Below are 15277 nucleotides of genomic sequence, written 5' to 3' on the forward strand. Positions count from 1 at the left end.
GGTAGTTGCTTGTATCAGTCAGCTATTGCTGTATAACTTACCACCCCAAAATTTAGTGGTATATATAAACAATGAACTTTTACTATTATGTTCGCAGGTTTGCCAGTCATTTGGGAAGATTTGCTTCAGACTTTAGTCTGTGGGTTGACCACTGCACCTCTGTTTTCTACATTTCTCTTTCTTCTGGGGCCAACAGGCTCTCTGAAGCATGTTCTTCTCATGGCTTTTCTTGAAACATGCCTAATAATATCCCATTTGCCAAAGCAAGTCACATGATATAATACATACAATATTACGTATTATGCATTAACATAATATTAATGGACTAGGGAGATATACCCTTACCAAGGAGTTTGGAGGAGGGATGAATAATTACCAAGTAAGAATTTAATCTACCATGATGCTCTGTAAATATCATCGATTGAATAAATGAATGCCCTTCCCTAGATCAGTTGACATTTCTAGCTAAATCATTTTCCAATCATTACACTTCTGTGTTCTGTCAGCATTAGTTTTAGAATTTCAGTCAATGGTGAATCCATGACCTAGTGTGAAAAAAACATACCAGTCTGTTCTCCTTGGACAAAAACTAAATTAAAGATCTCTGCCTGTTTAACAGAGGTTAAAGCCTTCTTCATTTCATCTGGGCTCCCTCTATCCCCTGTCTTGAGACATAGGGAAGGCTTCATTCCTGCCAAAAACTAGAAGAGATGGAACCAATTAGAAGAACCTACCATCTGGTGGTGTGGGCTTATCAGAACTGTAGCCAAGATTCCAACTGGGACTGTTAAAGAATTTGTGCACAGCAGCTTGAGTGTCTGAGAAGAGCTGGGAAGGTCTTGGTCATCGGGTGAGAGTGCAAGTGCCTCAAGATTCCCAAATATCTTAGAGCTGAAAGCCCCAACATGCTATCAGAGTGGTCTGAAGGGACCCCAGCCACACTTATGTGGGTGGACAACACTTCCTAAAACTGTTCCATGAACACAGGTTTGCTTCTGGCTGTGCAGAGATTAGCAAAGATGTCTCACAGCTTTGATTAACTCATGAGTATGCCTGGGTTTCAAACCTTTTGCTTGCACTGACCTCTGATCTTGCCTGACCCATAAGCATCCCTTGTATGCTCTTCTCTTATTGGTGGTTCTTCTCTGCTTTAGCATGTTGACCTTTGGTCTAGCTCCAACCCCTCTGAATATTCCCTCTAAAGAGATGGGCTATGGGAGGACATCTGTGTTTTTGCCTCCTGAGCATCTACTCTCCATTGCCTTGGTAACAGCATCCTGATTTCCTTTGGAGGAACTCCTCCCCCCATGTTCATGTATTTTGGATGGGCTGAATGTAACCAACAATCCATTTGGTCCTTCTCACTGTCCTGCCATCTAAGAATGGTCGTGTGACTAGGCGTAGACCAACCAAAACATGACAATATGCTAGTCTCTGTGTCATGTTCAGAAATGAGCAGGTGTCCTGATTTTATTCAGTGGTATCAGGCCCAGGCTTTTTTTTTTTTTGAAACTGATGGGAAAAGAGAAGTTTCCTTTCCACTGGATTTTGAGTTGAGTAAGTGAAGGCTGGCTGCATTGGGACCTGCAATGTGGAATCTGACATATAACACACATTCACCTGAGAGTAAAGCCAATTTAGAGAAGAGCTAAGCATGAAAATCTGGAGGGCTTATCTCAGTCCTAAAGATATAATACAAGCCCCCGCATCTAGCTGTACCTGAAGTCAAAACTATTTAGCTAGTTTTCTATCATTCACCACCAAAGAGAGCCCTGATTGGTCACTGCTCACATGGGATTGCCTCCTTGTCCCTATAAGCAGTAAATATTTTAAGCCAAAGACACTGTCAGCCCATGTATTTAGTCCAATCTTGTGGATTGAATCATAGATGAAAAGAAATGCTTTCCTATATAGTGTTGCTGCATATTTGGACCCAGGGCAAACCTAACCTCCTTAAGATTTCAATTTTCCCCATCCACAAGGTAGATTCATAATAACCACCCTTATAGGAAAACACTAAAAATGAATTAGTCCCATTGCACTTATGATGCATTTGTATCAACAGACAAAACATCTATTAATTATATTACCCTGCATGCGCCTAGTACTTCTGATTTTTCAAAGTTCTTCCCTGTCAGCAAAGACATTCACCTGTTTTAATAACTCTGAAAATATGGCTTTATCACCTCACATTATACATGTGGAAACTAAGCTGGACACATAGATCTCTCCAGGTCATACAAGTCAATGTCAATCTAGCATTGAACAAATTATTTCAATTCCTGTTTAGGCAATTAGATCTCATTGGAAATTGTCCCACTGCTCTCAAAATGCTGTTAAAATCAGAGTACTATATACAAATGACTAAACTTTATTGGATGATCATCATAGAATTATATTTAGGAAAAAAACATTTGGAAGTAAAATGTCTCCCTCAATAAAAGGAGACAGATGAAATAAGAGTACGTATGTACAAAGAGTTTAAGAAGACATTAAAAATGAATGTGCACTGCTCAAAGTAACACATGACATATATTGAGTAAATATCATGTTATTAGCCAATTATATAAGTATATTCTTAATTTTTAAACTGATACGTTCAGAAAAAAAGATGAGTTTATCCTAGTACTATAATTATACAAATTTCATTAGTTTGGTGTCTGTGTCCATATGGCTTTCTACAATCCACATATAACTTTTATACACAAAATAAAACCTATTTTCAGAAAGTTCGCTTCCATCCTAGAGATTCCGTGTAATGTTATCAGCCTCCACCTGCCTCACTCATCCTGGTTTTGCCTGCATCCTCGGAGAGCTGGACTTCTTGTGACCTTGGGCTTCCCTGTGCCCTCAAGACAGCCAGTTCTGACACACCAAAGTCACAGAAGTGGTTGGGGGTAGAAGGAGATTTCTAGTGACCTCCATGCACTGCACACCTTGACTGCTGCTGGCACTGAGCAGCATGGGTCCCTTGAAAGTGCAAAGGGCTGTGTGGTACAAGCAGCAGGCACTGACCCCAGGGGAGGAGGGCTGCTACCCTGGGAAGGAAGCTGCAGGATCCACGAGGGAGTAGGCAGACACAGCAGACAATGAAATCAAGAAAGCTGCCAGCCCATAGATGTCTGGGGATGGAATCCCAAACACAAGCCATTGCCTTTTCTTTCCCTCTCTGAGATCTCAGTTTCCCCATCTGTGAAAAGGGAAGGATAAAAATACCGATCTCATGGCATTTTATTGAGTGGGAAGCTGATTTAAAATCAGTGATCATTTACTCCTCTTAATAATAGGAGGAGTAAATGATATACCATTGATATAATTATTACCTTCACTTGAAAGAAAAAAAGAGAATTGACTCACCCAACTGACTTGCAAGGCATCAGTGGCACAGCCAGGCCTTGAATCAGAAATCCTCTACTTAGAAAATGGAGCCTTGGAAGTTCCCTTCGTGGTTCAGTGGTTAATGAACCTGACTAGGATCCATGAGGATGCAGGTTCGATCCCTGGCCTTGCTCAGTGGGTTAAGGATCCATTGTTGCCCTGAGCCAAGAGCAAGCGCAAGCGCAAGCGCAAGCAGATGTGGCTGGGATCCTGCATTGCTGCGGTGGCAGCAGCTCCAATTTGACCCCTAGCCTGGGAAACTTTGTATGCTGTGGGTGGGGCCCTAAACAGCAAAAAAAAAAAAAAAAAAAAAAAAAAAAAAGCAAAAAGAAAAAAAAAAACAAAAACAGAGAAAGAAAATAGAGCCTTATATCCTATTTAGGACCGTTACTGATAATAGTCCAGAAAGAGAGCTGGAATAAGCTTTTGATTTGACTTATAACTGGTTTTCCTCTTCTATCCCTTTCCAGCTACACAGTTAAAATTGCTTTCCATGGAATTTACAATGCAGCCTCCTGGAACTCTCAAAACTCGTAATATCAAAGCACTATCCCATAAACAGCAATAATGCAGGCTCATTTTCACCACTGCCACTGGTGTTACACAATATACAGCTAGGCATTCATTCATTCACTTGCCCGTTCATTCATTTAATTAGTACCATCACCAACTATTCCCTGGTGGAATCTGTGATGGAAAGCTAAAGAAAAGAAGGCCACTGCCCCAAAGTTGCTTAGTCCAGTTGGGCAGCTAAAATAAGGGTCCAGGCAACTAAAACCTATGGTTAAGTGTGACAGCTGTCACAGAGAAGAAACAAAGGGTCAGGGGGCAGAGGACGGGGTGAACGTGGGGAAGCAAGGAAAGCTTAGGAGAGAAGATGCTGTAAGAGCCAGGACTGACTAGAAAGTTGGAATTTGGACAAGGGAACATGGGAGGAATCATTTGTAAGTGGAAGAAACAGTGTGAATTTGAGGAGCATTGACTTGCCTGGCTTGACTGCAGTCCAATCAGCACAGTGAAACCTTCCCTGTTGATGAAATAAGTGGAGTTCTAGATGGTTATCTTCCTTTGCACACACACTCACCAGATTTCTAGGCCCTGTGCTGGATCAGCCTCTTTGCCACGAGCACATCCACGGACACACCTCAGAGCTACGTCCAACACCTCACCGCAGCCCCCAGTCATCAGCTCCCTCTTGCCCCCAGCATCTGCTCCATCCCTCTGCCTGTCTGCCAGGCCCCATCCAGACAGAAGTAAAGAACAGAGGTCATTGCTGCATTAGCAAAAAATCTCCTGGGAATGTGAAAGTAGGAAAGGGCTCTGGAGCCTCTGATTCCCAGTGAGAAAACAGAAATCTGAATGTGGCACTTCTCTGTTCAATGCATTTCTCACAGCTTTTGGGCTAAAGATCAAAATCCATACTAGGGACCACCAGGCTGGATCCTTTCCACCCTCTCCAGCCCCACACTTTCTCCAACCCTTTTCCCTCTACAAGCCCTTTACTCAGAAAACTTCCAGAATATTCCTCCTGTACCCAACACCACAGCACCAAAAGCCTTCAGTTCTCAGTTCAAACACCTATTCTTTTCTTGGTAGAAAGCTGGTTTCTTTGTAATATGCTTTCATTGAATCATGGCTCTTTCTTTCACATCCTTTCCAATCTATAATGATACACCCATTTGTATGATTATTTGACTAATAGCTGAATCACTTATTAGCAGGTTAGCCCCATGAACACAAGGCTGCTTTTTGTTTTTCATTCACAATAACGAGCACTCCATAAATACTTGGTGAATATTGCATGAGTACACCTGAGGTCATGGGTAGCTTAATACCCCTGTATTTGCGTAGAAAGGTAGCCTGGCTGTGTAAATTGGTGGGGAAGGTTCAGAGCTTTTCTCAGAATCTCTATTTAGGGAGCCTCTGTTCAATCAAAACCTAGCACAAAAGCATCTTCTCTTAACTGTTTATTCCTAGAGTTTTCCCTGCACTCTCATTATAGAAATATAGCCCTAGAGGGACTCAGAGATTGTAGAAGATTCATTGTATAAATAATAACGGGGATGGTCCTCTAAAGTTACACATCAATGACTTCAAGAAAATAATCCAGCATCTGAGCCGATACCTTCAAAGTCCAATCCAATAGACTTTTCACTGATCAAACTTGGTGTGTGTCTTCCTCTTTTGTCTATATTCTACCTGCCCTCCTAAATTCAGTTCAGATGTTCTTGCTTTTGGAAACCTGGTCTGATTTCTCCACTGGAAGTTCTCTTTCCCTTTTCTGAAGGCATGCGTGTGAGTGACTGAGAAGGGGAGTACAGATAACCTTGCCATTATATCAGTTTTTCTGTGCATGCCTATTTTCTCTATAAGACCCTGAGCCCCCCAGGGGAAAAATCAATGCCTAATGTATTTTGTTTTCCTCAGTTCCTAGTGTAATGCCTTTTAATGGCAAATAGATTTTATCTCTTGCATTCACTTCAACTCTGACCAATTTGTAGTAGCTGCCTGGAATGCTCTGATGAGAGGGGATTTAAGGCCATGTCTAGATCCAGTAGAAAAGAACCCTGTAACTAATGAATGCTGTCTGCGAGGGTATGAAAGGGGGTAGTCAGAGTCATATGCTCCATGAATGGCAATAATAAAATTATTCTGAAGGGATGCATGAACAAATAAATGAATCTTCTTTTAAGAGTTTTATTTTTTCTATTATAGTTGATTTACAGTGTTCTGTCAATTTCTTCTGTATAGCAAAGCGACCCAGTCATATGTACATATATTCTTTTATATATATATTCATATATACAATGATATATATATGTGTGTGTACATACATACATATATATGTACACACACACACACATGCATTCTTTTTCTCAAATTATCCTCCATCATGTTCCATCACAAGTGACTAGATATAATTCCCTGTGCTATACAGCAGGATCTCATTGCAAAGAAATAAAAGATTCTTTAACAGTTTCCCAAATGTCCTATCTGACTACTTGCTCTCGAGCTTCCAAAAGAATAGTGACCTCACCCCTCTCAGCAGAAGTCTTCAAACTCGAGGAAACAATGTTCACAAACACTCCTCTGCACACGCACAAAACCTTAGGATCCTCATATTATCATAATCTCATATTATCATAAGAATCAAGAGACAGTCATAGTGTTGAGATGTGCGTCTCAAAGTTGAGGACAGAGGTGAAGATGGAAAAGACACAGTCAGATGGTCACTTCGACCAGAGGAATACAGACATCCATCATTTAACCAAGGGCACCATGCGGATGTGAGAGGCTTGACTCTCCACCTTGCAAAAACAGACGTGTGTGTAGTAGTGTACAGATGAGGGGAGGAGAAATAGTGTGACTCTACCCACTCAAAAACCTTCCTCTCACATCCTACCAAAACCTGCTCCAGTCTTCAATGCCTGCTCCATTCCACCTCCCCCAGGAAGCATTCCTTATCCACAGCCATCTGCTTCTGCCTCGGAAGTCTTAGCCCTTAATCTGGAATCATAAACTTTGCTTCTTTTGGCACTTCTTGTGTTGGGCTCTTTTCCTGCCATTTCATTTCTTTGTGTGTCCATATCAGTCCTATATCTTAAAAGAGAGAAAGCTCACTGAGTTTTAGAGTCACCAAAGCTGGCTTCAAATATTAGCTTAGGCTCTTACTGATGGTGTACTAGGGAGAAGACAATTATTCTCAGTCTAGGGAGAAGACAGTTATTCTCAGTCTCAGTAGCATCATCTATAAAATGGGGAAATAGCCTTTCAAGATTATTAGAAAGCATAAATAAGACAAGAAGTGTGAAGTGTCTGGCACATGGTAGGTCTCAAAATAATCTTTGTTTACCCTGCCGCCAGTCCTTTATGCTTTTTATTACTATATGTAGTCTGGCTGTGCCCACAGCACGTGGACGTTCTTGAGCCAGGGATTGAATCTGAACCACAGCAGTGACCTGAGGCACTGCAGTGACAATGCTGGATCCTTAACCCTCTGTGTTGCAAGGAAACTCCCATAGACCAATTTTTTGAGAGCTGGAGTTTTGTGCCCTCTACTATTTGTTACTATTTGTTGCAGAGTGAGGAATAGAAATCATTAGAATGATATAATGAAATGGCAGGTGCTAAAGGGTATATATTAGGTGTAAGCACATTGGCCTGCTTATAGGCCTAGATAAGTAATGTACTTTTGTTATAGTGGCCACATGTATGATAAAGAGGGTTGAGACTTTGGTAAACTTGAGGGATTATGCCTCGTACTTAAATATGGCAGCACTTCTCAGCTCTTCACAATAGAAGCTGAGCAGGAATGTGGGTCCAGGTTTGCCCAATTCCCTAAGTTTGTTCAGAGAACCAGAAATTTGGATTTTTATGCCAAATTTTGAAAAGCACCATGCAGGTCAAGTAAAACCAATCTCTAGACTGTTGGTTTTCAGCTCTGAAAGGGATGAGGGATGCTCAGACAAGAGCTAAGATGCCATTTGTCTATCGCCAGTTCCTAATGTCTTGTTAGAATCCCCTTGGGCTTCCTAAGTAGGACCACTACAGAGGGAGACCCACTGGAAATAGATACCTGCCCTCCTCCTGATCATTACATAGGCTCCCAGCATCTTTCTGCTGCGTGATTCCCTGACACACTTGTTCATTTGTGTTGAGGGAATAGCCTTGGGCCAGCTTTGCTTAACAACACCAAAAGATAACTGTACATGGTCTTTCTGAATATCAGTTCACATTCTGGTGTTAGAGTTGACCTATAAACACACAGTGCAGGCAACATTGCAGGACAAATCAACTGTGGCTTTAAAACTCAATGCTTCCAGGTGCGAGGCAGATAAAGAAAATGAAAGAAGTAGGATAGTTGAGCAGAAAGCCATTCCGATGGGCTACTCCTATCCTAGCCAACTGCGGCTACCTAGACACAGGGTCCAGTATTGCCCAATGGGTTGAAATTTCAAAGAGAGCTAAGATACCCAAATTTTGATGTGAAATTCCCTGATTCTAAACACTGTGTTGAAAATGCCTTGTGGATGGCCATGGGGTGACCCCTTCTGCACCCTTTGATAAGTGCAGGTGGGAGGCCCAGCCTGGAGTGCCACAGAGAGTCAGAGCAGGGGAAGAACTAGGTAAAGAGTTCTCTCTCTCTCTCTTTTTTTTTTTGTCGTTTTGCCTTTTCTAGGGCTGCTCCCACAGCATATGGAGGTTCCTGGGCTTGGTATCGAATCGGAGCTGTTGCCGCCAGCCTACACCAGAGCCACAGCAACGTGGGATCCGAGCCGCGTCTGCGAGCTACATCACAGCTCACAGCAACACCGGACCCTCAACCCATTGAGCAAGGCCAGGTATCGAACCCACAACCTCGTGGTTCCTAGTCAGACTCGTCAACCACCGCGCCATGACGGGAACTCCAAGAGTTCTCTTTTCTTTTGCACATGCTGTTCCCTCTGCTGGGAATGCACTTTCTGGCCCCCTCACCTTGACCTCCAGGAAAGCTCCTATGTATCATTGGGATTCAGATCAACCACCACCCTCTGACAGGCCAACCCCACTTCTCAATGCATCTCTAGCACTCCCTACAAATGGCTGTTATAATACCACTTACCACATTACATTCGAATTTACTCTTTACAGGATGGTTGGCCTCACTAGGGATAAAGTCCTCCAGGGTGGGGAACATGTCTTACTTTTGTCTGCATTTCTAGCACTTAACACCATGCCTGACCTTGGTTAAGGGCTCAAAAGTGCTTGCTAAAGGAACGGCTTTTTAGATTAAAGTGTTTCTCCAAGTGTGATCTCCATACTAACTGCTGTGGAATCTCCCCAGGCCCAGCTCTTGAATATTCTGATTCAGGAAGTCTAGAGTCTGCCCCTGAGTCTTGTTTTAAACAAGCTCCTTGGGTGAATTTTATGTGCACTGAAGTTTGAGGACCTCCAGGCTATAATGTAAATCCCATAAGGAAAAGAGGCTGTGTCTTCTTCGTTGGCCATTATATTCCTAGCACAGAGCTGGGCACCCAGTAGGCATTCAACATGAGTTTGCTAAATAAATAAATGGATGAATAAATGAAAGGTAAGAATTAAGTTGCTATAGTGCTGCTCAGATCTCGAATAGAAACCTCAGTTAGTGTTTTATCTGTCCATTTATTTATACTTTCCATAAAGGCACCAAGATAACCTGAATAGCTAGTTGGCCCATGACTACCATCTCTATGGACAGAATCCTCAACTCCTGCCCCTGTGGCTTGGAAGCATACTCAGAGGAGATCCTAAAGCATTTGGGTTGCTAATTCAATGACTATCCCTCAATGATAGTGCAAAAGGAAAGCAGGAAAGATGGAATGCAAAGGAGACCCAAAACTCTTATCTTGGCCAGAGGCGTTAGCAATGTTCTTCCCAGAATCCCTAACCCTATAACTACCATTCTGCCTGTTTAATCAATCCTCTGTTGCTAACATATGCAGCAGGAATACTTCCTGTTACTCTTCCTCTCCTTTGCTTCTCCACCCTCTGGTGGAGGGATCATGAATAGCAAAATGTATAGGAAAAAAAAAATCAAATGATGGAAAAAATTATGGAAGAAAAAGATTTGACTATTTTCTGGAGGTAAGACTGGGGTAGTTAAAGTTAGCTACTAATCCAGATTTCAAAAAATCTATGAAATTAAATCTGAATAAGATGCCTTGTCTTAGTTTTCAGTAAATGATTAGTTAATGCCTCATGCCTAAAACCTCTCTGTTCCCTTTGACATTTTTCACTCAAGTCAAACTGGGACAGATGTCACTTTTCCCAGACTGATGAACCACAGTGAACATAGCTCCAAAGGGCTCCCTACCTTCAGGCAAAAGTTAACAGAGGCTCTTCCAGGCGGGCTTGTGATGACAAAACCACCATGACCACCCCAGTTGCCCAGTATCCTTTCAGATCTTGGAGTGAAAGAGAAGAATTTAAGGTCTAAGAACAAGATAACGTTATTGCTTCTCAGGCAATCCCCACAGCAGTGTCCCCACTGCACTGTAAGCTGCTTGAGAGCAAGGACATTTTAACATCTCTCTTTTTTTCCCCAACATCCATCTCAGTTCAGAGCATTGAAGAAACATTTAAAGAGTGATCAAATTCATTGAAACCTATACACTGGTATATGTCAGGAATCAAATTCAAGAACCCAGATTCACTCACTCCACTTTCACTAACCATAGAGGATAAGATTGCCAGTGTCATATTTCAATAAACGGCCAACAACCCTACTGGAGATCAAGTCTTAGGTTGTTAAGATAACAATGCAGAAACACCACTTTTGCCTTAGGACGTTTCCTCCCATTTTTGCCTTTTACTCTCTTGTCCTGTCAGTCAACATCTTGACACTAGAATAGCAGTTAACATCTCTTTCCAGCAAGCTCGTTGTAGACAGTTCTGTGCAGTAGGAGTGAATACACATGCCAGCCACTTATTTTTCGGGATTCCCTAAGCAAGTAATCCTTCTTGAGTAATGGACCCCTTTGAGAGGATGACAAAACTATGGGATATGACAAAAGCCATGAGGCCTCTCCTCAGGAAATAAATTAGCATTTGCATATGCATGCAAGAGGTTATGTATAATCTCTGGTGGTAGATACCTTCATGCTCACACCTAAATCTTTCCTGTAAAGATCCCCCCACTAGCCATGTAAAAAGAAATCAGAGGTTATCTACTAACCAAATACCTGCTCAATATTATTTCAGCTTTCCGGGGAAATGGTTTCACAGAACTACAATTCAACAATTAAACTTCAGCTTTTTTTAAGGGTAGTGAATGACACATTTGACAGGATTTTCAAGCTCAGCTTTACCAAAATGCAGAACTGCTATTTTATTTATTCAATAGGTCACTTCTGCGCCCAATCCCAGGTAAAATTTGAGGCATTATAAGGTTTTCTCCTTAAGTGCTTTCTCTAGAACCTAAGACTCTGAAAACTAGCTTTTGTTTCTTGAGTAATCTCAGTAAAAGTGATCAAGTGACCATGGGATCTGTATGTCTGTCACAGGGCCCAAGAACAAGGACCTTGGGGTCACAAGACCACCATTTACTTCCTGGGTCACCTTGGGCAAGTCACATAACCTGTTGCAGCCTTAGTTTCCTTATCTCGGAAAGGAAGATAATATAGAGCGCTAGGGCTCCTGTGAGGATTAAATAACTAAGACATGAACAGCAATTAGTGCTTTGCAAGTCATAGTGAATGCTCAGTAAACAGTAATGAATGTTACCATAATTGTCCGTAAAATACTTATCGCAGTTCTTGACACACAGTAAGGCTTTAATAAATGGAAGCTGGAATGGTTCTAATTTTTTTAAATTGGAGTGTAGTTGACTTACAGTGTTTCAGGTATACAACAAAGTGATTTACTTAGATATATTTCAGATTCTTTTCCATTATAGCTTCTTACAAGGTATTGAATACAGTTCCCTGTACAATACAGTGTGTTCTTGTTGTCTATTTTATATATAGGTGTACATCTTTTAATTACATACTCCTAATTTATCCCTCTCTCCTTTTCCCCTTTGGTTACCATTAAGTTTGTGTTTCTATATCTGGGCGTCTATTTCTGTTTTATAAATAAGTTCATTCATACCACTTTTTTTTTTTTTTTTTTAGATTCTACAGAAAAGTACTATCATATGAGATTTGTCTTTGTCTGTCTTACTTCACTTAGTATGATTATCTTCAAGTCCATGTTGTTGCAAATGGCATTATTTCATTCTTTTTATGGCTGGGTAATAGGAATCATTGTAATTCTTGGGGTGTGTAGATACATTATCTTATGAGTGGTCTCAGGGATAGAGAGAATGCTGAATTCTCATTGTGAGCCTTCAGAGTGTGTTCACTTCAAACCCTTGAGAACTTGCCATGAGGACAATGTGGGAAAGAGATGAAGAAAATAGAGTGTATGCCTTCTGCCATCCACAGCTCAGCAGAAGTCACCCCGTCCACAGTGGCGCACTGAGCCTAAGGTGCCAATTTAATCCAGTTTCAAGCTGTTCTTGCCCATTCAGCTCTCACATCCATGCCATTAATTCCTACTTGAGCCTAATCCCTGGAGAGAAAACGTCTCTACTGATGAAATTTTATGCTTTCACCTGTCTTAAAACAGCAATCATGCCACTGCACAGGTTTCCTTTTCAGTCCTACTTGTCAGAAAAACTCTGACGAGTATTTGTTGCCTGCATTTTATAATGCATTCAGGTTTGGAGGGCAGAAATTTGCCTCTCCTTTCTACTTCTTGAGGCCACCTCTGTTCTGTTTTGTGCTCACAGGTGAGCCTAAAAGCTATGTAAGCCATCAATTACTTCAAAGCATTTTAGACCCACTCAAGGCATCCATTTTAAAACAGTTATTGGTCATTTCTAAAAATAGGAAATGAGATAAATATACACCTTCTCAGGTACCCTTTCTTATTAAGCCACAGGGACATTCTTCCTTTTAACTGCACACAGGAAAGACATAAGTGTTTTCATCTATGTTCTTCAAGTCAAAACCTTTACATCCGCGTCTCTCCGAAGTTTCCTACGTGTGAAACTCTCAACCAGAAAAAAACTCTCTGAGGTAGGGAAGGCGCAGTCAACCCGAGTAGCCATCGCGCTGGCATCTAAAGTTAGCTGATTGTGAAAAAGCAAACCCATTCCAGTTAACACTGCGGGATCTAAAATCCTAACTGATGGAATCACTCAGAAGGCCCTGGAAGTTCTTCCTGGAGGCCTTTCTCTCATGAAGACGAATGACAACTGTTAACGTTTGTTCCACCGCCACCCACACACAGGTCCTCTCTTCATGGGTCGACCGCAGAAAGAAATCTCAGAAGTAGAAGAAATTACTTACATCTGTAGGTCATCTCAAAGCTGTCACTGATGTTCACAATATCAATCTGGGGGAGCAGCTTTGGGGGCTCCGTGAGTTGGGACAAAGCAAATCTAAAAGCCGCATGTTCCTGTGACTGCTGGTTTGGAAATAATCCCCCTGTGAGGAAAAAAAAAAAAAAGGCAGCATTATATCTGGGTGAGAAAAATGGGGTTGACTCCTCAACAGCCCACCCCAGGTGGGCCATTTTCTTCTCTCCAGGCCAGCTTCCCTTGCTGTTACCTTTGTGGTAGGGGTAAGAATTCAAATAGACTCAGCTGGACACTGGGGCTTTAACTTCTGCAGATGAGCTTTTTTGTGTGACAAGGGCCTTTGAGATCTCTTGCTCTGCCTGAATGTTTGATTGTTCACTCCTCAACTCAGCACAGGCTGGAGAGAACAGGATTGTGGTGTTTCCTCTTCTTCCTCTCTTGGGAAAATCACCTAGGTAGCCTATGCTCTTGCACGCACAGAAACCCTAGCTGTGTCTAATTTTTCCTGCCTCAGATTCATTTCTCACCACAGAGCCTTAAAGGAAGTAGTGCTAATAAGTGCTATAGGGTGAAATCTAGCTCTGAGATCCTATGAACTTCTCCAGCACGATAACCCTCTGCTTTGACTTTGATTCTTGTCGACTTTGACCCGGCAAGACCTGTATGCACGTTCTCTAAGGCGTATTCATTTCCTCTGAAAACTCTTGGTTTGCTGGAGACAGTGTTTTGCTTCTTCTTTCACCACTCGTGATCCCAGATACCTAAGAATGACTTGTTACATAAGGAATTACCATCATGGTAGAACTTTGGCCTTCAAAGATGTAGGGGCTTAAGAATATGGAGAGGATGCAAACATTCTATTCTAGGAAAGAGCAGAACAAAGGTGTCTGGTGGGGCTTCTGTTCCAAGAAACAAGAGTACACATTGTACCTTTGTCTTTACTGTGGCCATACACATAAAATACATTTTTTGTGAACTAAAATCAGCAATTCCAGGGACCAAACTATCATGACTGTTTACATTGAAGTTTATGTCAGATTCGGCAGGAATCCCAATTCCAAAGTAATGCGCCTCTAACTTCTTATACGGTAGATATATGTTTGTTTTTAAGAGCCAACAGGGATTGCAAGGCTTTTGTTAGAGGCAGTATGAGTAGCGTCAATCTGGTGGCATCCTATCTGCATCCTATCTGGTGGCAGTGATATTTTCAGCATTTTCCCTCTACAATTTAGTGTTTCCACCTTTTATTTGCAAACAAAATCAATGGTTCAATGAGTTGAACAAACAAGTTGGAGCTAAATATGATGAAAAATCTGCAGAAGTACTAAGAAAACATACCATATACACATAAACAAAAGCACCCCGTGCATTTCTATATCCACGGCTGTATACACAAACACGCTCAGAGAAAGCAAGTCCACACATCTTAAGACAAGTATTTCCAAGTATGGGTGATGCACAAGTACCAACATAAAGAATGCCACATGCGAGCAAGAGCAAGTGATTTATACGTGGTCATGTGCCTCCATTTTAAAGAGTAAAAACAAAAAAACTCCTTCTGGATTGTGATGCTCCACCCTCCCTCCCAGATGACCACACCCCAAACACTTCCCCCACCTCCCTCCTCCCCTGCAATGAATGAAAGAGCCAGGGTGGGGGTGGGGAGGTAGGTGGCTATAGGCTGGGCAGCAAGAGAAGTGTCTCCAGAGGCAGGAAGTTTTGTTTAGCATCTAAGGCACTAGTACACAGACACAGATACACTTCAGAAATGTAGCTTAACAGGTGTCAGGAAATAAAGCAAGTTACTCCATGGCTATTCCAACTGCCCTTGGAGCCAGCATCCTGGAGAGGCCAAAAGAGACCAATACTGCAGCACATATGTGTCCTACAAAATACCACCTGCACCACCCCCCCCCCCAAGAAACACAAACTACTCGTAATGGGAACTTTCCCTAGTGGAGCAATGTCCCTATCAGGGAAGAGAAAACAGAACCCAAACCCACTAAGATGCCTCCAGGCAAAGCGGCTTGCTGGATT

The 15277-nt window shown here is 42.0% G+C and overlaps 1 protein-coding gene and 1 long non-coding RNA gene across 3 annotated transcripts in view; one reads left to right on the forward strand and one right to left on the reverse strand.

The window, feature by feature from the left end:
- Positions 1-15277, reverse strand: part of GRIA1 (glutamate ionotropic receptor AMPA type subunit 1) — a 321581-nt gene that overhangs the window by 304821 nt on the left and 1483 nt on the right. For both annotated transcript variants that reach the window (XM_021077008.1, XM_021077009.1), the window contains exon 2: positions 13230-13367. In XM_021077008.1, coding sequence (XP_020932667.1) covers positions 13230-13367 — 138 coding nt within the window. The remainder of the gene's footprint in view (positions 1-13229; positions 13368-15277) is intronic.
- Positions 1-15277, forward strand: part of LOC110257318 — a 189500-nt gene that overhangs the window by 113619 nt on the left and 60604 nt on the right. The gene's annotated exons all lie outside the window — the stretch shown is intronic.

The sequence above is a fragment of the Sus scrofa genome, chromosome 16, assembly GCF_000003025.6.
Source record: "Sus scrofa isolate TJ Tabasco breed Duroc chromosome 16, Sscrofa11.1, whole genome shotgun sequence".
NCBI lineage: Eukaryota > Metazoa > Chordata > Mammalia > Artiodactyla > Suidae > Sus > Sus scrofa.